The 16,437-nt window shown below is 42.3% G+C and overlaps 1 protein-coding gene across 4 annotated transcripts in view; it reads right to left on the reverse strand.

Moving 5' to 3' along the window:
• The window catches only part of gtf2ird1 (GTF2I repeat domain containing 1), a 28,551-nt gene that overhangs the window by 9,461 nt on the left and 2,653 nt on the right, over positions 1-16,437 (reverse strand). Inside the window, exons 1-14 of one of the 4 annotated variants that reach the window (XM_041051519.1) lie at positions 12,746-12,908; positions 11,599-11,728; positions 11,293-11,434; positions 9,930-10,106; positions 9,511-9,694; positions 7,815-8,131; positions 7,113-7,208; positions 6,605-6,688; positions 5,717-5,900; positions 3,550-3,575; positions 2,362-2,488; positions 1,805-1,848; positions 1,475-1,555; positions 415-558 (exon numbers count right to left, since the gene is read on the reverse strand). In XM_041051519.1, coding sequence (XP_040907453.1) covers positions 415-558; positions 1,475-1,555; positions 1,805-1,848; positions 2,362-2,488; positions 3,550-3,575; positions 5,717-5,900; positions 6,605-6,688; positions 7,113-7,208; positions 7,815-8,131; positions 9,511-9,694; positions 9,930-10,106; positions 11,293-11,434; positions 11,599-11,728; positions 12,746-12,831 — 1,822 coding nt within the window. In that variant the 5' untranslated portion in view covers positions 12,832-12,908. Of the gene's footprint in view, positions 1-414; positions 559-1,474; positions 1,556-1,804; positions 1,849-2,361; positions 2,489-3,549; positions 3,576-5,716; positions 5,901-6,604; positions 6,689-7,112; positions 7,209-7,814; positions 8,132-9,510; positions 9,695-9,929; positions 10,107-11,292; positions 11,435-11,598; positions 11,729-12,603; positions 12,683-12,745; positions 12,909-16,437 lie in introns of those variants that run through there. The other 3 variants (XM_041051518.1, XM_041051521.1, XM_041051520.1) reach the window with 3 other exon arrangements.

Raw genomic sequence — 16,437 nt, forward strand, 5'->3', positions numbered from 1 at the left:
AGAAATTATTCTCAGTTTATGCTCTGACATAAAGTCAAAGGTGACACAGAGGTCAAACTGCCACAGCTGATACATGGTGCGTTTCACAGATGAGAGCTCATGTTTGTAAGACTGGGGGAAGAGAAAAGCTACAGTGGGTCAGACTTGGGGAGTTGGGATTGTGTCTACGAGGGGCTGGGGTAGTTTGGTCGTAGGGAGGTGGGAGTGCGGAAGACAAAGTATCTGAGAAAAGTGGTTTCATACGTGCTGCAGCTTATTTAGCACCCTAAAAAGGGCCAGAGCGTGGGGTGTCAGTGGTGGGCGCTGGGCGGCACCAGGGTGGTTGTCAAGCTGTGGATGGAGCTGGCATTCCCAGAGCTGCAGTGAGGAGGAGGTAGATCAAAGAGAGGTGGGGGCTGACGTGGCTGAAGTTACCTGTGTGATTTTCCATCGGGTGATGGGGAGCCGTGGGAGCAGCGGGGGCAGGGGGAGCAGATGGCGAGGCTGCGACTGGACACGCTGCAGCTGCGGCAGGCTCGGCCACAGACTCGCTGGGCTCCTCCCCGCTTGTACCAGCATCTGGAAATACACATTTTTTGACATGAAATGTCAAGCTAAATAATTTCAATTTGCAAACATGTTACTACTAATAACCCCTTCTGCATTAGGTGTTTCCCCCATTGCCCACAGGGGGCAACAATGAGCCCACTTCAGAATGGCACATCAGCATGAGGCAAAAAAAAAAAAAAGACGCAACATTTGAGAACGTACTAGAACAGACCACACACTGGTGAGATTTTTTAAACAGTGCATTTTGCTTTTACAAGAAAAGAAAGGCTTCAGGGATGAAGACGAACTGACTGAACCTCCTCACCTCAGTAAAAAGCAGTGCAAACATCAAAATGGAGAAAAAAAAAAAAAGCAGAAGCCAAGATGTTTATGTATAAGCCTGAATCACAAAGTTGGCTCCAACTGGGACGAGTATCCCATCCTCACTAATTGCAACTCTGTGGTTTCACCGTTTGATTTCTCCAAATAAAATCTGGGTCACAAAGTGCTCACCCACAGAAGGTGACAGATCAAAATTTAAACAGCAGAGACCAAACTGTCTTCTCAGTAGCGACACGCAGTTAGTCTGTTCATTGAAATGAACTCAGTTATTAATTTGCTTCTCTCAGGGTTGGTAAACATGAGTGTGCACTGTGAAGTGTACTGATATTACAGAGCACAGTCTTTGGTTACTGGAGTTTGGAAAATTCAACTATGCCAAGTTGGATAGTGCAGCTGGAGAAGGGACAGTAACAGATGAAGACAGGCCAGAGGTGTAAAGGCCTCACACAGCTTGACATCTTATCACAGTTTTATATTTGGACCCTGTCTCACAAACCTGACATGTCAGAGACAATCTATGAAAACCCATCTCTGGATACCGTGTTTATATTTTAAGAAGTGAACAATTTCAAAGCTAATGGCTGCTAAGTGTGCACTCACTTACCTGGCACTGTAACTTGAATGATTTCCCCATCTGGAGGCTCTGTTTTAATCCTTTTCAAAGGAATGCAATCTCCTGAAGGACCTGTGGGATTGAACAGTTCATTCTGCCTGAGTTCCCATCGGTTTGCAGCGATGTGTTTTATGGCTGTTAAACAGCTTTAAGTCGGCATCAGCATATGTTTGACCTGAACGCGCTGCAAAGCACGGTGGGGGGTTTCTTTAAAATATTTAGCGTTAACGTCGCTTTGAAACTTTCATTTGAAACTCAGGCCTCAAATATTCTGTTAATTTAGACAGAAAAACACCAGAAGAGCTTTTATAATGTACATACCTGCTTCACAGTCAGCCAACGGACTCACACACGCACTTGTTGACCTGTGAAGTAAAATAAAACACATGTAGGTGATTACCAAACTGCACAACTGATTCAGTCCTTTGCTTTCCACCTACTGACTGAGTGGTGGGACACGGACCTGCTATACTACATTTAAACAGCAGGTTTTTAAGTAACCTGCACATATTTTTCTATAAATGCATCCTTGTCAGTTGATCTATTGGACAGACACGGCACTGTTTCATTCACCAGCATAAACCTATTTGCATATGAAACCACAGGATGTAAAGAAGAAAAATCACCAAAATGAGGCCAAATTAAAATATGAATTAAGGGCTGTCACTAAAATTAAGCTTATCACAGCAAGTTTCACAGAAGCAATTTATATGATAAATTCCATAAAGCAGTATATCTAAACTGTTTCATTTGGTGCACACTATGAGTAATGCCGGTTATAAATGCAATATCATTTGGCTGCGTGGAACCATCTCATATTTCCACATTATAAACAAAGTCTGTGGGGCAACACCAGCTTTCTGTGTGGGCTGTCTGACCTGCTGCTGTGAGGATTGCTGACCAGCTCGGCCGCGGTGGGCGGGATGCTCAGACTGTCAGGGAAGCTGTCATCAGGCGTGGAGCCCAGGTCATGCTTTCCCTCCTCCCTTGCAATCTTGCCAGCAGCTTCAACAAACAAGACACAAGAAGATAAGCAAACACTGCATCCCATTAGCGGAGAACATCTTTGGGGTTAAATATATAAATAAAGACTTGACAGGGAAGTTTCCTGTTAGCCAGTTACTGCAATTAATAGTAGAGATTCTGGCAGATAGCATGCGGCTAAATGCCTGGGGTTAGCAGTAGCTTCCACACAAAGAACACATGGAGTCCTACCAAAATAACTGCTTCTTACGCAAAAAGTTCCCTTTGAAAAGATCTTTTTTCATTTATCTGCTGACATATACACCAATACCAATGTAGCTGCAATATGCTGATACCATATGATATACTGGGCCTGGGTGATCGGTCGGTCAGGCTCTAGCGCACACCAATCAGGTGACCAAACAGCTAATATTACCTGATAGTATCCAGCTGATTTAAGATCTCAGTTCTTGTTGGAGCTGATTTTAGATCCTTATAAACTTTATAACAACAGTCTGACAGGTTCATTGGATGCCACACTGCATAAGATGGAGCTAATAAAATTTTGGCTGCAATCTGTGCCAGACTGTACAACGTCATCTGACAATGTACAACAACAGGTGTCGACTCAACTGTTTGGACAAGTTAGAGCCTGTAGCTCCCATTTAATTGTACTGCATTAGGCTGAGAGGTGCTTTTAATACCTTGTCTAACCCATTTATATCAGTGAGGACTGTATAAATATTAGAAACACCTCTCATTACGTTGAAGCACCTCTCTGGAACAGGAACAAAAACTGATCTGAAATCTTCATGAAGGTAGGATTTTCTGTAGAGCCATTGTATGACACTGCAGTAGTTTTAGCCACTTGTACCAAATAAACCGGCCACTGTAATATTTCCAATTTGCGATACAGGCAGTCTAGAAATGTAGGTAAGATGTAGGTAAGATGTGCAAAGAATTTAATGAGTATGATTAAAGATATTGGCATGAGAAGTCATAAACAGACAGATCAGCTGTGTTTTATTAATGAGGCCACATCCCATCTCAGACGCATGAGAAAATGGTGTTTAAACAAAAAACTAAATTAATCAGACTCTTACCAGTGAAAATCCTTTCATCAAACATTCTGGAACATAGAAAGAAAAAAGAAAAATAGGTCATTAGTCATTGAGTTCAAAGAACATTCCAGCTCTCAGGGCGAAAAGTCATGATGCAAACACTGTACATGTGAAGGAACATTCATTAACAGCTCTTTACACACATTAACTGCCCTTTTTAAACGAGCAGCCTTAGTCAAACAACTGAGTAATTGAGTCATTGCATTGTTATCACTGAATCCCTCTGACTAAAAATAACAGCGTGGATGTGATATACTGTACTCCTGGACTGATACTCCCTACTTCTAGCATCTGCTACCGCTCAGTCTGCCACTGAGACACTCTTCTCCTGCTGTTATCATCATTAATCTTTGGACACAACTATTTCTATACGTTTTGTTTATTTACATCCATTAGCAAAACCTTTTGAGCTTTAACTTTCAAAACTTCCAGCTGGTGAAGTGGGATACTATTCATAGTTACTGTACATATATAATTAATTTACCAACCTATTAAAGGCAGATGACCTAATTTTATGTTTTGGGGTCACTGCTGAACAAGACTAAGAGTCTGCAGCTTTTACACAGGGCTCACAACATACTACAAACAGCTGTGTTTCCTTTTTCAACTTTTTCTAAGGTGGGCTCTGATATCACAGTGAAAGCTGTGTCGCTCAAATCAACAAACAGAAAGTGGAACAGAATCTCAGGTGAGAAAATGGCTTAGCTGCTTCAAACAGCAGCACGCTGCCTACAGGTTTTTATTCACTGAGTCTCACGTAACATTTTCTTAAAAATCTGCCACAAGTCAATTTTAAATATCCATTTCTGTCTCAGAGTTACAGTCACTGGTTTCAGAAAGTTCACATCGGCAAATACCTGTTTAATAAAGTAAATGTTTCTCAGAGTCAGACTCTGTATGTGTGCGCACATATGAAAACAAAGAGCAAGAGCACAATGCACATACACAACTGTTTATTTTGGCCTTCTGACAAATACTTTCTGTACCAAAGATAAAACCAACCCTGCGCCTTTGCCAAAAACTACAAACACACATCAACGAACCACATCCTTGAACTGGGCGACATGTTCCTTCATTAGGAGGAACATGGGCGCTGTAGTTTATTTTGCCTCAGTCCCACATACACGATCCTGCTGGTGTAAAATACTTGAAAACCAAATGTGTATTAATCAGTGGCTGAAAACTGTCCCTGACAAAAAGCACCATCTACTCCTGTCTGAGTAAAGTTTGCTAAAAACTACAGAGCCCAGCTGTTAAAGACTGTTTACTTCTTCAGTTGAAACCAGTGCGTCTGGGGCTGAGAGGCAAAGGTAGGAAAATATTGTTGGTTTTGGTCTTTTCATGGGATCTGTTGACAAAAAGATTTAGAATAACCCCACCCCTTATCCTTTAGGAATGCTAACTTTGACATGTCTGACTGAATTTGCTGTCACATAACACTGCGTCTTTAAATGAGAAGTGAAGTTTGGTTCCAATTAAAGCAGCAAAGCATTAGAATTAACGATCAGTTTGTTTAAAAGTGATCATAGTCTGTCAACAAGGAACATGCCAAAAGAGAACATCAGGGCCTGCATCTGGAACATCTCTGAATGACAATGGGAATGTGATGTAATTCTGAATTAATCACATTCTCAATCTTTCCTAATTGTATTAGCGCTAATGAGCTGCCTGCAGGATTCGTTAAAAGATGTGTTATCTCAAACATGGCATGGTGGCTCATTTAAATTAGCTTAAACAAATGGATGGAAGAGCAGCCGTTAGCGCAACATGCTGGCAAGGGAAAGTCATTTGGGACATGAATGGAAATGGTTTACCAGTCAGTGGGACATAGTGTGCTGAAGGAAGCAGACGTTTAACAGACAGATGGTATAGGCTGGCCAGTTGGTGGCTGCTTATTAAAAATCTTTTCTAAATAAAAGTTTCAGAAGCATTGCCAGACTGTAGATTGGTGGGGTGGAGCTAGACGATAATGTGGTGGCAAGCAGGTAAAATATGATCTGCACTCAGCGACTGAATTAAACCAGACTTTATTAAAAGCATGCATCGACGCGTTTCCTTGAACATCTACGACTATATATATTACAACTGTCCGATACTTTGACTGAAAGATTTACATGTGCCTAAAAAAAGGTCTTAAAGAATTCCTTACCGTTTGACTATGAAGCGAATTCCGTGGCGCTCGTCCAGGATGCGTTTGAGCTTGGGAACTCCGTAGGTGCAGGGTCTCTTGAAGGGGATCTGGTCGGGGATGCCTATGATCTCCACGGCCCCTGGATCACAGGCTATTTTGCGGTAGGGGACAGGCACCATGTGATCTAGACCCAGGGCCTCAGCTAGAGGTAGAAAAAGAGTTAGCGACCAGGCTTTGTAGATATACAGTGTGATGCCACTGAAAAAAATATCACGTTACTGTTCACTTGAACTTCATGAAACGGTGTGTTTTTATTCTACTTGATCCATTTACTCTATAAACATGGATTTGCATAAGGAAAAGCAGCCCCCAGTGGGAAGCACAACCCATGTAAAGGTTTACAGAAGTGAAGATAATTCCGGCTAAATGAGAAATTAAAGTTTAAGGGGATGATAATCGGTGCTGTGGGCTTGGATAAAGAATCCTGGAAACAGATACCATGAACCATAATGTGAAAAATGCTTCTTTGCCCAATTTGCAGCATCACGGTATAAGTACACTGCAGCTTCCTTTGAATATTTTCAAATAAGCACCAAAACAATGCAACTACTTCATGAAGTGAACTTATAATCAGCTGTGTTTGTTTTTCTTCTGGTGGAGCTCTTCCTCAGTTATTTTATTTTTGTAGAAATTAACCGTGATTACAGACGTGTCATGTGCATCACCGAGGGAAAGATGATCAAACCAGAGCAGTGACCCCAATCCATCAACCTCTATAGATACACTCAGAATCATCACCGTGCATGAGTAATTTCCTGAGCAGAGGGAGATACCTTTCTAAATCGCCTCCTATATGTGATAGTGAAGCCCGAGCAAAATTAAAATGCAGAGAGAGGCTTTCCTCACCGTATCTGCTGTTGAACAAAATCTGAACACATTCTCTCAGCGTGTTGATGTCTTCAGTTTCCCGAATGAACGAGTCCCATTTTTCTGCAGGGAAAGAAACATAAGAAAACAGCTCCTGTCCAGTGTTTTACGTACAGCGAAAGTTTACTGGAGCGTCAACATTCAAATGAGCTTTATTTCTTTGTAGTGCTAAAGATCTGAAATTAATCTTCTCCATCTACTTGATGTCAACTCGGGAAATGACCCCAATCTTCTTAAAGGATTACTGTTGACATCTTATTAGCTTAGCTTAATGGTTACGGGTTAGTTAACGCTCAGCCTTGGTTCAGTAAACAATGCTTGGCTACTGTACGAGCCAACAGATCAGAGCAGAACAAGGGAAAACACAGGAAAAGATATAAAACAAAATGTACCTATACAGATGGACCTGTGTTCAACAATAAAGCCAACACCTACACACACACACATAACCACAGCTATGTCTTTTTGGAAACATGTTCAACCTTACCTGATTTTTCATGCACAATGGAAAAGAGTAGCCTCTTGGAGATGTGGATGCCAGGGGGGCTCTGGCCTTGCTCACCAGGTAGTCTCGTCGTCTCATCTGAAAACCAAATGGAAATTAAATATATTCAGTTCAATTCACTTTCGTGTCACAAAGAAATGTTCACTTGGCATCTGCACATTGAGTAGTTAGTTTCCCTAACCTACAGCATTGCTAGATTGACTTAATTAATGAACTGTAAAAGTCAATAAAATGACAGTGTAAAGAATTAAAGTACTAAAATTAAGTCTTTTCTGTTTTTCTACATTTTAGAGGTATGACTTTTACTCTAGAACTTCAAACAAATATAAGTGAATGCTGCTGATGGCTGGTGGCTGCCCGTTCAATGATTTCTTTAGAAATACGAGTATAACAAGGAAATGTGCTACAAAGAGTAAAGAGCTGCTTTGCATGAAGTAATGAGCAGTGAAATAATCTGACTTTCTCAGCACACTGGAGGCAAAGGGTGAAACACTGAAGACTGAAACATTTTTTCACATAGATTTTACTTTTCACTATAGTTGAGATCATTATTGTTTAAAGCATGTGCTCAGAAGCAATCTTTAAGGCTGAGAAAAAGCCTCTGCTAACATTACTGGGATATAAAAACTCAGCTCACGTTCCACTGTTGAAACCCACCCCCCAATCAACGCATGCACACCTTACCATTGTTTGCAGAGTCCTTGACAGGCATGTTCTTGTCTGTCCCCGCGGTCCAGTTGGCCAGTCTGTCCTTGCCCAGGTTGAGGAGGGACATGGGTTTGAAGTCCAGCTTGCCATCTGGGTGGGGTTTGGAGGACATGGGCATGCCGTACAGGAAGTTTGACAGAACAGAGTTGCTGGAAGTGGCGGGACTTGATGACGTGACTACCTGGGCAGTAGTCTTCCCTGGGCCGTGGCTGCTCGGCGTCATGACGGCGGCGGAAGTGTTGTGATTGACATCGGTGCTGGACTTGGCTTCTCGAGACAAATCTTCTGCTGGCCTGAGCACAGAGATAAAAATCAAAATCACACACAAAAACTGGCCGGAGCTTCTACTGCATCTTAACCAGAGCGTTTGATCTTTCTGGAGGGCTACATACATCACAGCTTGACATCAAGCTTTTTGTTTGCCAACTGTATCACTTGCCAAGCATCTCTTGGCTTATGCTGTAACACTTTTTGAGTGGGACAAATGCATCTGTTCCTTTATGACATCCCCCTGATAACTCTGAGAAGTACTGAGTGAAAGGTAAATTAAATGAGATGATGGTGTGTCTACATGGCACCTTCCTTCTCCTCACCAGCCGTTCACTTCTCTCTACTTCTAGTACTTGTCAAAGAAAAAGTGACAAACAGCCAAAAACAAATTTGAGTACATCTTCACAACAGCTACAGCTTTGCATGTATTTTCAGACTGTTCATATCCAGCCTCATTACACAGCGGTAAAGAGAGGAAATCCCCAATTTGTTGTGGGCAAAGCCATGTGACAGTTGTTATTAAGGGAGCAAACAAATAGAACAGAGTCTCAAAACAACACTAGCAGGAGTGGGCTTAACTAAAACCGAGAAAGACACTTTTTAAAAATTAATTCTTGCACATCTTGTGACACCAGATCAGCTGATCTTGACCAGCTTGATTTAAATGTTGATTTTACAACACCAGTAAAGCTTCAACGCAGCTGGAAGTCACAAGACAATCATCCCACATTCACAGCACTCTGGTTCCCTACAGAAACAAGAACACAATAATAAAAAAAACAAAACAAAACACAGGGTCGTGGGTCGTCCATGGCTCAACTTCTGCAGCAAGCACAATGACACGTCCTCTGGCGAGACCCTTTTTTTGTATTTGCCAAGGCACGTTCCCAGTAGCTGATTTTGATTTTTAAATATTTGGGGTTTTTTTTTTTTTTACTTTATTTGACATGTGGCAGCAGAGAGGTGACAAAAAATGAGCAGAGAGAGTGAGAGGGGCTTGTCCAGCCTCTGCAACTGATCCTGTTAAATATTACCAGTATTGCTACGAAGCAAACATGTTGTGGAAAGACTGATATGTAACCTGAGAAAGTGTTTTTCCCCAGCTGAATTAAAACCCTGTCTATCCCTAACTAATACACCACAGTCTGTCTGCTACCAATATCTGACTACAGGAGAGGCCAAAACGGCGATGTGCTTCCAGCCAAACACAAGTATGTATCTCTGCAAAGCATTAGAGGCTAAAGTGAAATGCCAAACATCTTTTTATTCATCCTGGAGTGATCAGATGTGAAACATCTGGTTTCATAATCTGATACAAGCACTCAAACAGAAGTCTCTTATCCCAAACAGCCGTGCGTCGTTCAGAAATAACACACATCAGACGTTCAGTTCGCAGTCTCACCGTTTTACTGTGAACTGGATTCGGTGACTCTGCTCCAGAATCTTCATCAACGTCTTGGTGTCGTACTCGGAGGGCTTCTTCAGGGTGACTCCCTCAGGCAGACCGTGGGCCACCACACAGCTGGGGTCCTTCTGGATCCACTCATAAGGCACAGGGACCAGGCTGCTCTTTCCCACCGCTTCACCTGCATATTGCACGAGGCAGTGTGAGTACTTTGGAATATACCTTGTGAAAATGATAAAAGTGTAGACTAAGACCTAAGAGTAACTGGTTCTGCTCCTGAACAAATGAAAACTATTTCACAGTTAATCCAAAGATATGTTTTTTCACAATGAGTCATGAACGGGATAAAAATTAATGAGAGTAATAATTCTGAGGGAACTATGCAGGAAAACATATTGCATTTGGTTCCTTCTTACTGTAAAGTACAGTGAAGACTTCCTCCACCATCTTCCTCAGAACAAAGATGTTGGACTGAGCGTCTGATGGAGCTCTTGGTTTCCCATGCTCTCCATCCTTACTCAGTTTGCTGAGATCGCCGTCCTGGTCTTTGGTATGGGCATTTGCTGTGGTCAAATTTTGCAGACATGGCACCCCTAAAGACAAATGACAAAAGTCACATCCCAGAAACACTAAAAAAAAATAACAAGCGCACAACATTACAGATGCTTGTGGGCCCAAAAAGAGTAAACTTTGCTTTGCTAACTACTGTTTCTCTCTAACAGAGTCAGTGCCTTGACTTTCAAGGTTGCAAAGACACAAAAAAACAAGATGATTGAGAGACTTTTTCCTGAGAGTAATGGATATGTCACCTTTTGAAAAGTAGTGCCATATAAAATTAATGACTTGTTTGTCTTGGAATGTGTCTGGATAAATGTAAAGCATCTCCAACAATTGGTGATTAAGTAGGCAACATAAAGCCACTTAGTTCAAATCCTCCTCATTTGTTGTATTTGAAGGCCAGCTACCTGAAACCATAAACAATGGTTTATTTCTGTTCTAATTCTATACTAAACAAAGCAAACTGCAGCTACTGTTCCCTGTAACATTCAGGAAAAACTAATTTCACCTCGTGTACACGGCCTGATAAGATTAAACCGTGTAATGGGAGGTCACAGCCCCTTAAATTGGTGTTATTAGCAAGGAAACATTGTGGAGTCTGAGAACAGCGTTTGCTGTTTTACCTTAGTGCTCAAGGTCAACAGGCGGAGCTTAATGTCCCAACACTGTTTTCTCAAATATGACTCAGCTTGCTAACTACTTTGTTTATTGGAAATGAAGGAAAAGGCTTACAGTTGGGGTAAGAAGAAGAACCTTCAACATTGGTTTAAACTTGTCTCTTCCTAAAAAGAGTCTCTGACGTGTTTACCGTTTAAAAAGCACAACAAGTCATAAGAAGTTATCTGGCTGTAATTTTGCTAACTCAACACGTAAAATGGTTTTGCCAAATGAGACGTGACAAGACCGTTTGTTGATATATGTCCTTTTATCTGATAACATGCAAAATGTGTGAAGCTGCAGCTGCTTTGTTGATTCAGTCATTTTACGTTGAAGTAATGTGATATCCAGCAAAACTGCAAGCGGCTGCAGTTATCGAAGCTTTTTGGCTGAATCGGCATTTGTGTGATCACAAACTGTAAAATCCCACAGGGAGGAGCCTGACACGAGTGCATCTTATGTGACCGTCTCACAGTTGTAGCTATGATGACAGCGATCAGTGCTCCATCAAGAGTGAATAATGGAAAACAGCATTCGCCGGCTACACGGGAGAGCAGAACTTACGGCAAAACTTGTAGAAGTCTGTTTGGATTTCCCTCCTGGAGTTGAGGAACACTCTGCCCTTGTCCGTGCCGACAGCAATCACGCTGTCCTCGTGTACGGTGACGCACGCCACCTCAGCATTGAGCTTAGACATCGCCATGCACTGCAAAACAAGGATACAGATATCAGAAATGCAGCGTAGCTGTTTATTAAGATGCTGTACGATTGATTTTCGCTCACTTGCAACGAGCAGTTAATCATCCTGACACCACAGACTAAGATACCCAAAATGATACCACACCGCGTGTGACTTGCTTTGGGACGTACCACTGAGTCCAGGGCAGAAACCAGGCTGGTGAGGATCTCCTGTCTGGCTGACACCAGCGGGACCTGCGGCTCGCCCCGGGAGTTCGTCCTGATGCCATCGCATGCCAGCTTCCTCATCTGAGCCATGCCTCTGCGGGGGCCAGATGAACACAGTTTAGGTGTGCAGACACAGAGCGACATCGACAAACCCCCGTATGTGTTTGAGCATGCATTCATGCACACATGCAGCAGTGACCTGCATTCAAAGCAGCTTCTTCTGACATCACTTCGATTTGGCTTTAAGCAAATACAAGCTTAAATTCTGAGCATCCGTCTGGTACTGGAGGCTGGGAGGTGAATGAAGTAAAAGAGGGCGGAGGCTTTTTCCTCACCTATCATGCTTATTTCATTTCATTCTTCATCATGTTAACATGCTCACAGTGACAATGCAAACATGGTGAGCATCAGGAATGAACGACTTTAGGAAAAGATTGAGATTCCGATTTAATTCACTTCAGTGCAATGTTCACCATGTACAGTAACATTTACAAACATGACAGGAAACTACATCACACCATTACAACATTAAATGCCATTACTCTAATGCTAAAAGAGCCATCTTTGATTGTCTTAACTTAAAGTAGTGCAAAAAAAAAAAAATTCCTTAACTGTGTTAAGTCAAAAAGTGAAATATCCCAGGGCAATATTCTCTCAGTCAGTGTGGTCAGTGGGAAAGTGTGCTGTCTGCAGGCAGAGACTTTTCAACTCAAAGTTGTCATTTACGAAATGCACAGTGAGACTAAGGTACGGCTCGGTCGTTCTGCCTGACCAAATGTCAGTAGTTGTATAATACTACATAATACTCCACATTTTTCAGCTCTGTTACCACTTTTCCTTCACACTCACACGCACAGCAGTGGAATGGCAACCTGGCTGAAGCAGGTGCGGGAGGGAATCACGCATCTTCTGTCCAACGTGTGGAGGAAGTTTTTTAAATCCGTCTTTAGTGACCGTGTTAACAGTCACCACGTTATCTCCCGGTGTCTTCGGCTGCTCTTATCACACGGAGTTCCGCTGGTAAAAGATGCTGTAGTTGTAGTCTGTTTGCTGCTCCGGGCCTGAGCATCAGTTTCAGACTTTTCACCGGACTTTTTCGTTATGCAAATACCTGTGGAGATTTTTCAAGCGTCGGTATAAACTGGTCGTGTTTCCGCTGGAAAGCGCAACTTTAGCGCGACAGGTTTTGCACAGCATCTGTTTCTGGTGCACGTCTGCGGCCTCAAACCCGAAATACTCCCAAATGAGCGACGTGCTGTTTTTCTTGGGGATTAAATCCCATAACTTCTGCTCCAGCTGAAGCCACTTCACAAATGAAGCAGCAGGTGGAGCAGGTTACACTGATTGCGTTAGCCCGACCTGTCCGCGAGCAGCACGCCGCCTCTGATTGGTGAGCTCGGCAGGTAGGGAGACGGCATGTATGTGCAAAATAGCTGACACAGCAGATCCTGGGTCAGCCAGGAGCACTGCGAAAAAACCGCAGCTTTAAACGCGATCACATTATTTGAAATCGCAGTTTGGATCAGGAAACCATAAATCGTTCAGCCGTAGCGAGCATTTCATATTTACTTCATCCTGAGGGGAGCATGAACGTCGGAACCAAATGTCGAGGCAAACCATCCAAAAGTTATCAAGACCATTCATGTCAAACCACAAATGTCAGTCTCAAGAGGACTAGGGGAAAAGTCCATTAGAAAGTCACCAAAGTCAACAGGATACATCGTCCAGGACAAATCAATATCTGTACAGAACTCTGTGCCAATTCATCTTGTAGAAGTTTAAATATTTCACTGTATGAGTTAAGAACCTTAACCAGCTGGTGGCGCTTGGTAAAAACACAAGGCATCACCCAAGTTCTTAGGTTACATCCTCTGGGAAACAGACATCATGTTATAAACATGTCAGCTCCATGATGGTACTGGGGGGAAATTCAGACAATCACCAACATCAGTAGGATTTATCTCCTGGGGACCATGAATGTTTGTACAAAATTTAATGGCAATCCATCCAATGAAAAAGGGCTGGACCATCCAACAGCTCGTCATTGTCCCTGGAGTCAGACCGCTAGCATGGCTAAAAGCCAAATCCATCTGAAATCAGCAGCTTATGGTTTGCATTTGTCAAGTGGGGCTAATTAGAGCACTCAGATGATGTCATATGAACCCATTTACACTTTGGTTTCTCTCCCCGACAGATGGCGCAGGAAAAACAGATACTGACACAAAAAACCGAGATAAGTCCTTAACTTTCCACAACTAGTGCAGGTGAAGAACCATGGCATAATGGCAACCATGGCAACTGCATAAAACATTTGACCAGCAACTTCCTATGGAAAACGACAGACAATGTAAATAAAACTAAAGAGGCAAACAGATAGGATTTGTTAAAGAAAAACTGCTCAGCTAAAGCCAGGCACTATGTTCTCATGGCAACTGAAACCCGTCTCCTTGGAAACTAATCTCGGGGCATTTGAACAATGCAGCTCTGGCCTTTAATCTCTCCAGACACTGGGAACCATTATACTAGCCTCTGGCAAGCCCAAACCACTGACTCAATAGAGAGAGAGAGAGACAGAGGCAGAGAGAGAAAGAGGAGGGTGGGTGTGGTGGGGTTCAGCTGCACCAGTCTGAACGTGCCAAGTCTATTGGCCATCTAAATCTGCCTCCCCTGAGGCCACAGCAAACATTAGCCCCCTCCTAAATTATTACGGCCTCGAAATAGATGGCCTCTTTCCCTCCCACATTTAAAAGGCAGAGGAAGTAGCGAGAAGGAGAAAGGTTGGGATAAGCACAGGCTCAGGATAATGCCATGTCAATTGCTTTGAAGGAGGAAGGCTCAAGCATAATGTCACGCTGCTGTTATGGCTCTCAGCGAATATCGAACAGTGCAGTGTGGAACAACATTAGCAAATAAAGCAACACACGATACCCATGTGTCTGTAATGATCTCAAGATTTGTTGATTGCATCAACAAATCAGGCAGTTGCTCTATTGATAGTGGATGACGCAAACTTTGTGGACATGCCAACACTGTTCACGTATTCTCTGAGCGCACAAAAACATCATGGACTTTGTTCTTTCATTTCTGGCTTTAGGACAAAGTGGTCCACAATAACTTCACACAAACAACCCGTTACACACACACAAAAAAAAACAAAAAACAGGCACTTTTCCTGGACTCGATGACAATGTGCACCCTGCTCAGGCACGTTGTGAAAAATCAGTGATATCACAAACATCTATATCTTCCACCTCTTTCTGTTCATGTCTTATTACCGTGTTCTCGCAGGGTTTTTCCTGCATTTTAAATCCTGGGCAATCTGCCTGAGTGTTGTTTGGAGCTAACCTCTAAGTGAATTTAAATTTGCTCAGAAACTGCATAAAACCTGTTTAAGAGGACCCAAAAAGGACTGTAATGCGATTAAGCTGTTTACTGACACAGGGGTACTTTGCACACAAATCCAAATAATGTGAATATCTACACGAGACATTCAAGGCGACCAATTAAGTTTTTATGTTGATATGAACCAAAAAAGGTAGTTTTCACAGCTCTATGTCAGGGGCCTTTACAACAACTAAAGTGGGTGAGGGACTGGGTTTTTGATATTTACATCAGCAATTAGCTAAGGTTTTTTGCTTAAGCCCTGATTTTTTTTTTTTTTTTTTGCAAATGTTTACACTTGACATATGAATTCTGTTCTTGATAAGTATTAAATCTCTGACCTGCAATCCATAGTCAAACCGCTAAAAATGAACTCGCTGGCCTGTCAGGCATGGTATGTGTGACACCTGTGTGAGACACCTGTGTTTTAGATGGCAACACTTCTGTACTGCTTCAGCTGCAGAAAAGATGAAGTGCTAATGTAGCTCAAATGGTCTGTGTGCATTATACATATGGCTTAAAAGCACTGGCTCAAGGTCAGTGCTGTTCTTCAGTGTCGGCACTGTACAGACCGAAACAAGCCCAGCTCACTTACAATAAATCAAAAGGCCTATATGTGAGCTCATATTATGTTTGGGGAAAGGAATATGAATGTTAGATATATATATGTGCATGCTTTTAAAGATAATAATGTGGTAACACACAAGGTCACCATTACAGATATATGGTTTTCCACCCACATGGGTGAGCAGGTCATTTAAAGGTCGCTCACATTTCAATTATTCTGGCGAATTACACGTCTGCTCAGACTCAAGTTGGACAGAGCTAAAGCTAAAACAAGGTGAGGTCACAATCTTCATGAACCAAAATAATTGGCTGTTCCATGTAATGTTAAATCTCTATCATCGCCCTGTGGAGCAGTGCTTTTATGATTGTTTGTGTTTTGTACAGGCAATCGTGAACATCTGGGAGATGCATTACACATTTCCTGTCAATGACCTCACACTAGTCCACTGGTCTACAGGTAGTAGTAACATGCCAACAAAAGTCATTACAGCTTTGTTTTATGAGAAAGGAAATGTATTCAGCACAGTTTGTCCGGCCACAGATACACAAAATGCCTTTTTGTGAGAAACACTAAATGTCATCAGGACCTTTGTTTACAAGATAACTCCATGGGGTACCTTTCATTTCTTTTCACTGCTTTAATGTGTTGGCAGAGACAGTGTAGTACATTAACCATTTGGATTCAGCCACAAAAAAAAAGTCATGTGAAGTATGTGTTTATTATTTGTCTGTAATTTTTATGATGCTGTTGGTATTTGTGTTATTTTGCTTTTGCGCTGCACAACCAGCTTAAACAGGCACTGTGCCGGTCAGGTTCTGTATCACACTCAGGGATGTAGGTGTAGCCTGTCCTGC

The sequence above is a fragment of the Toxotes jaculatrix genome, chromosome 12 (assembly GCF_017976425.1).
Source record: "Toxotes jaculatrix isolate fToxJac2 chromosome 12, fToxJac2.pri, whole genome shotgun sequence".
NCBI classification, from domain to species: Eukaryota; Metazoa; Chordata; class Actinopteri; family Toxotidae; genus Toxotes; species Toxotes jaculatrix.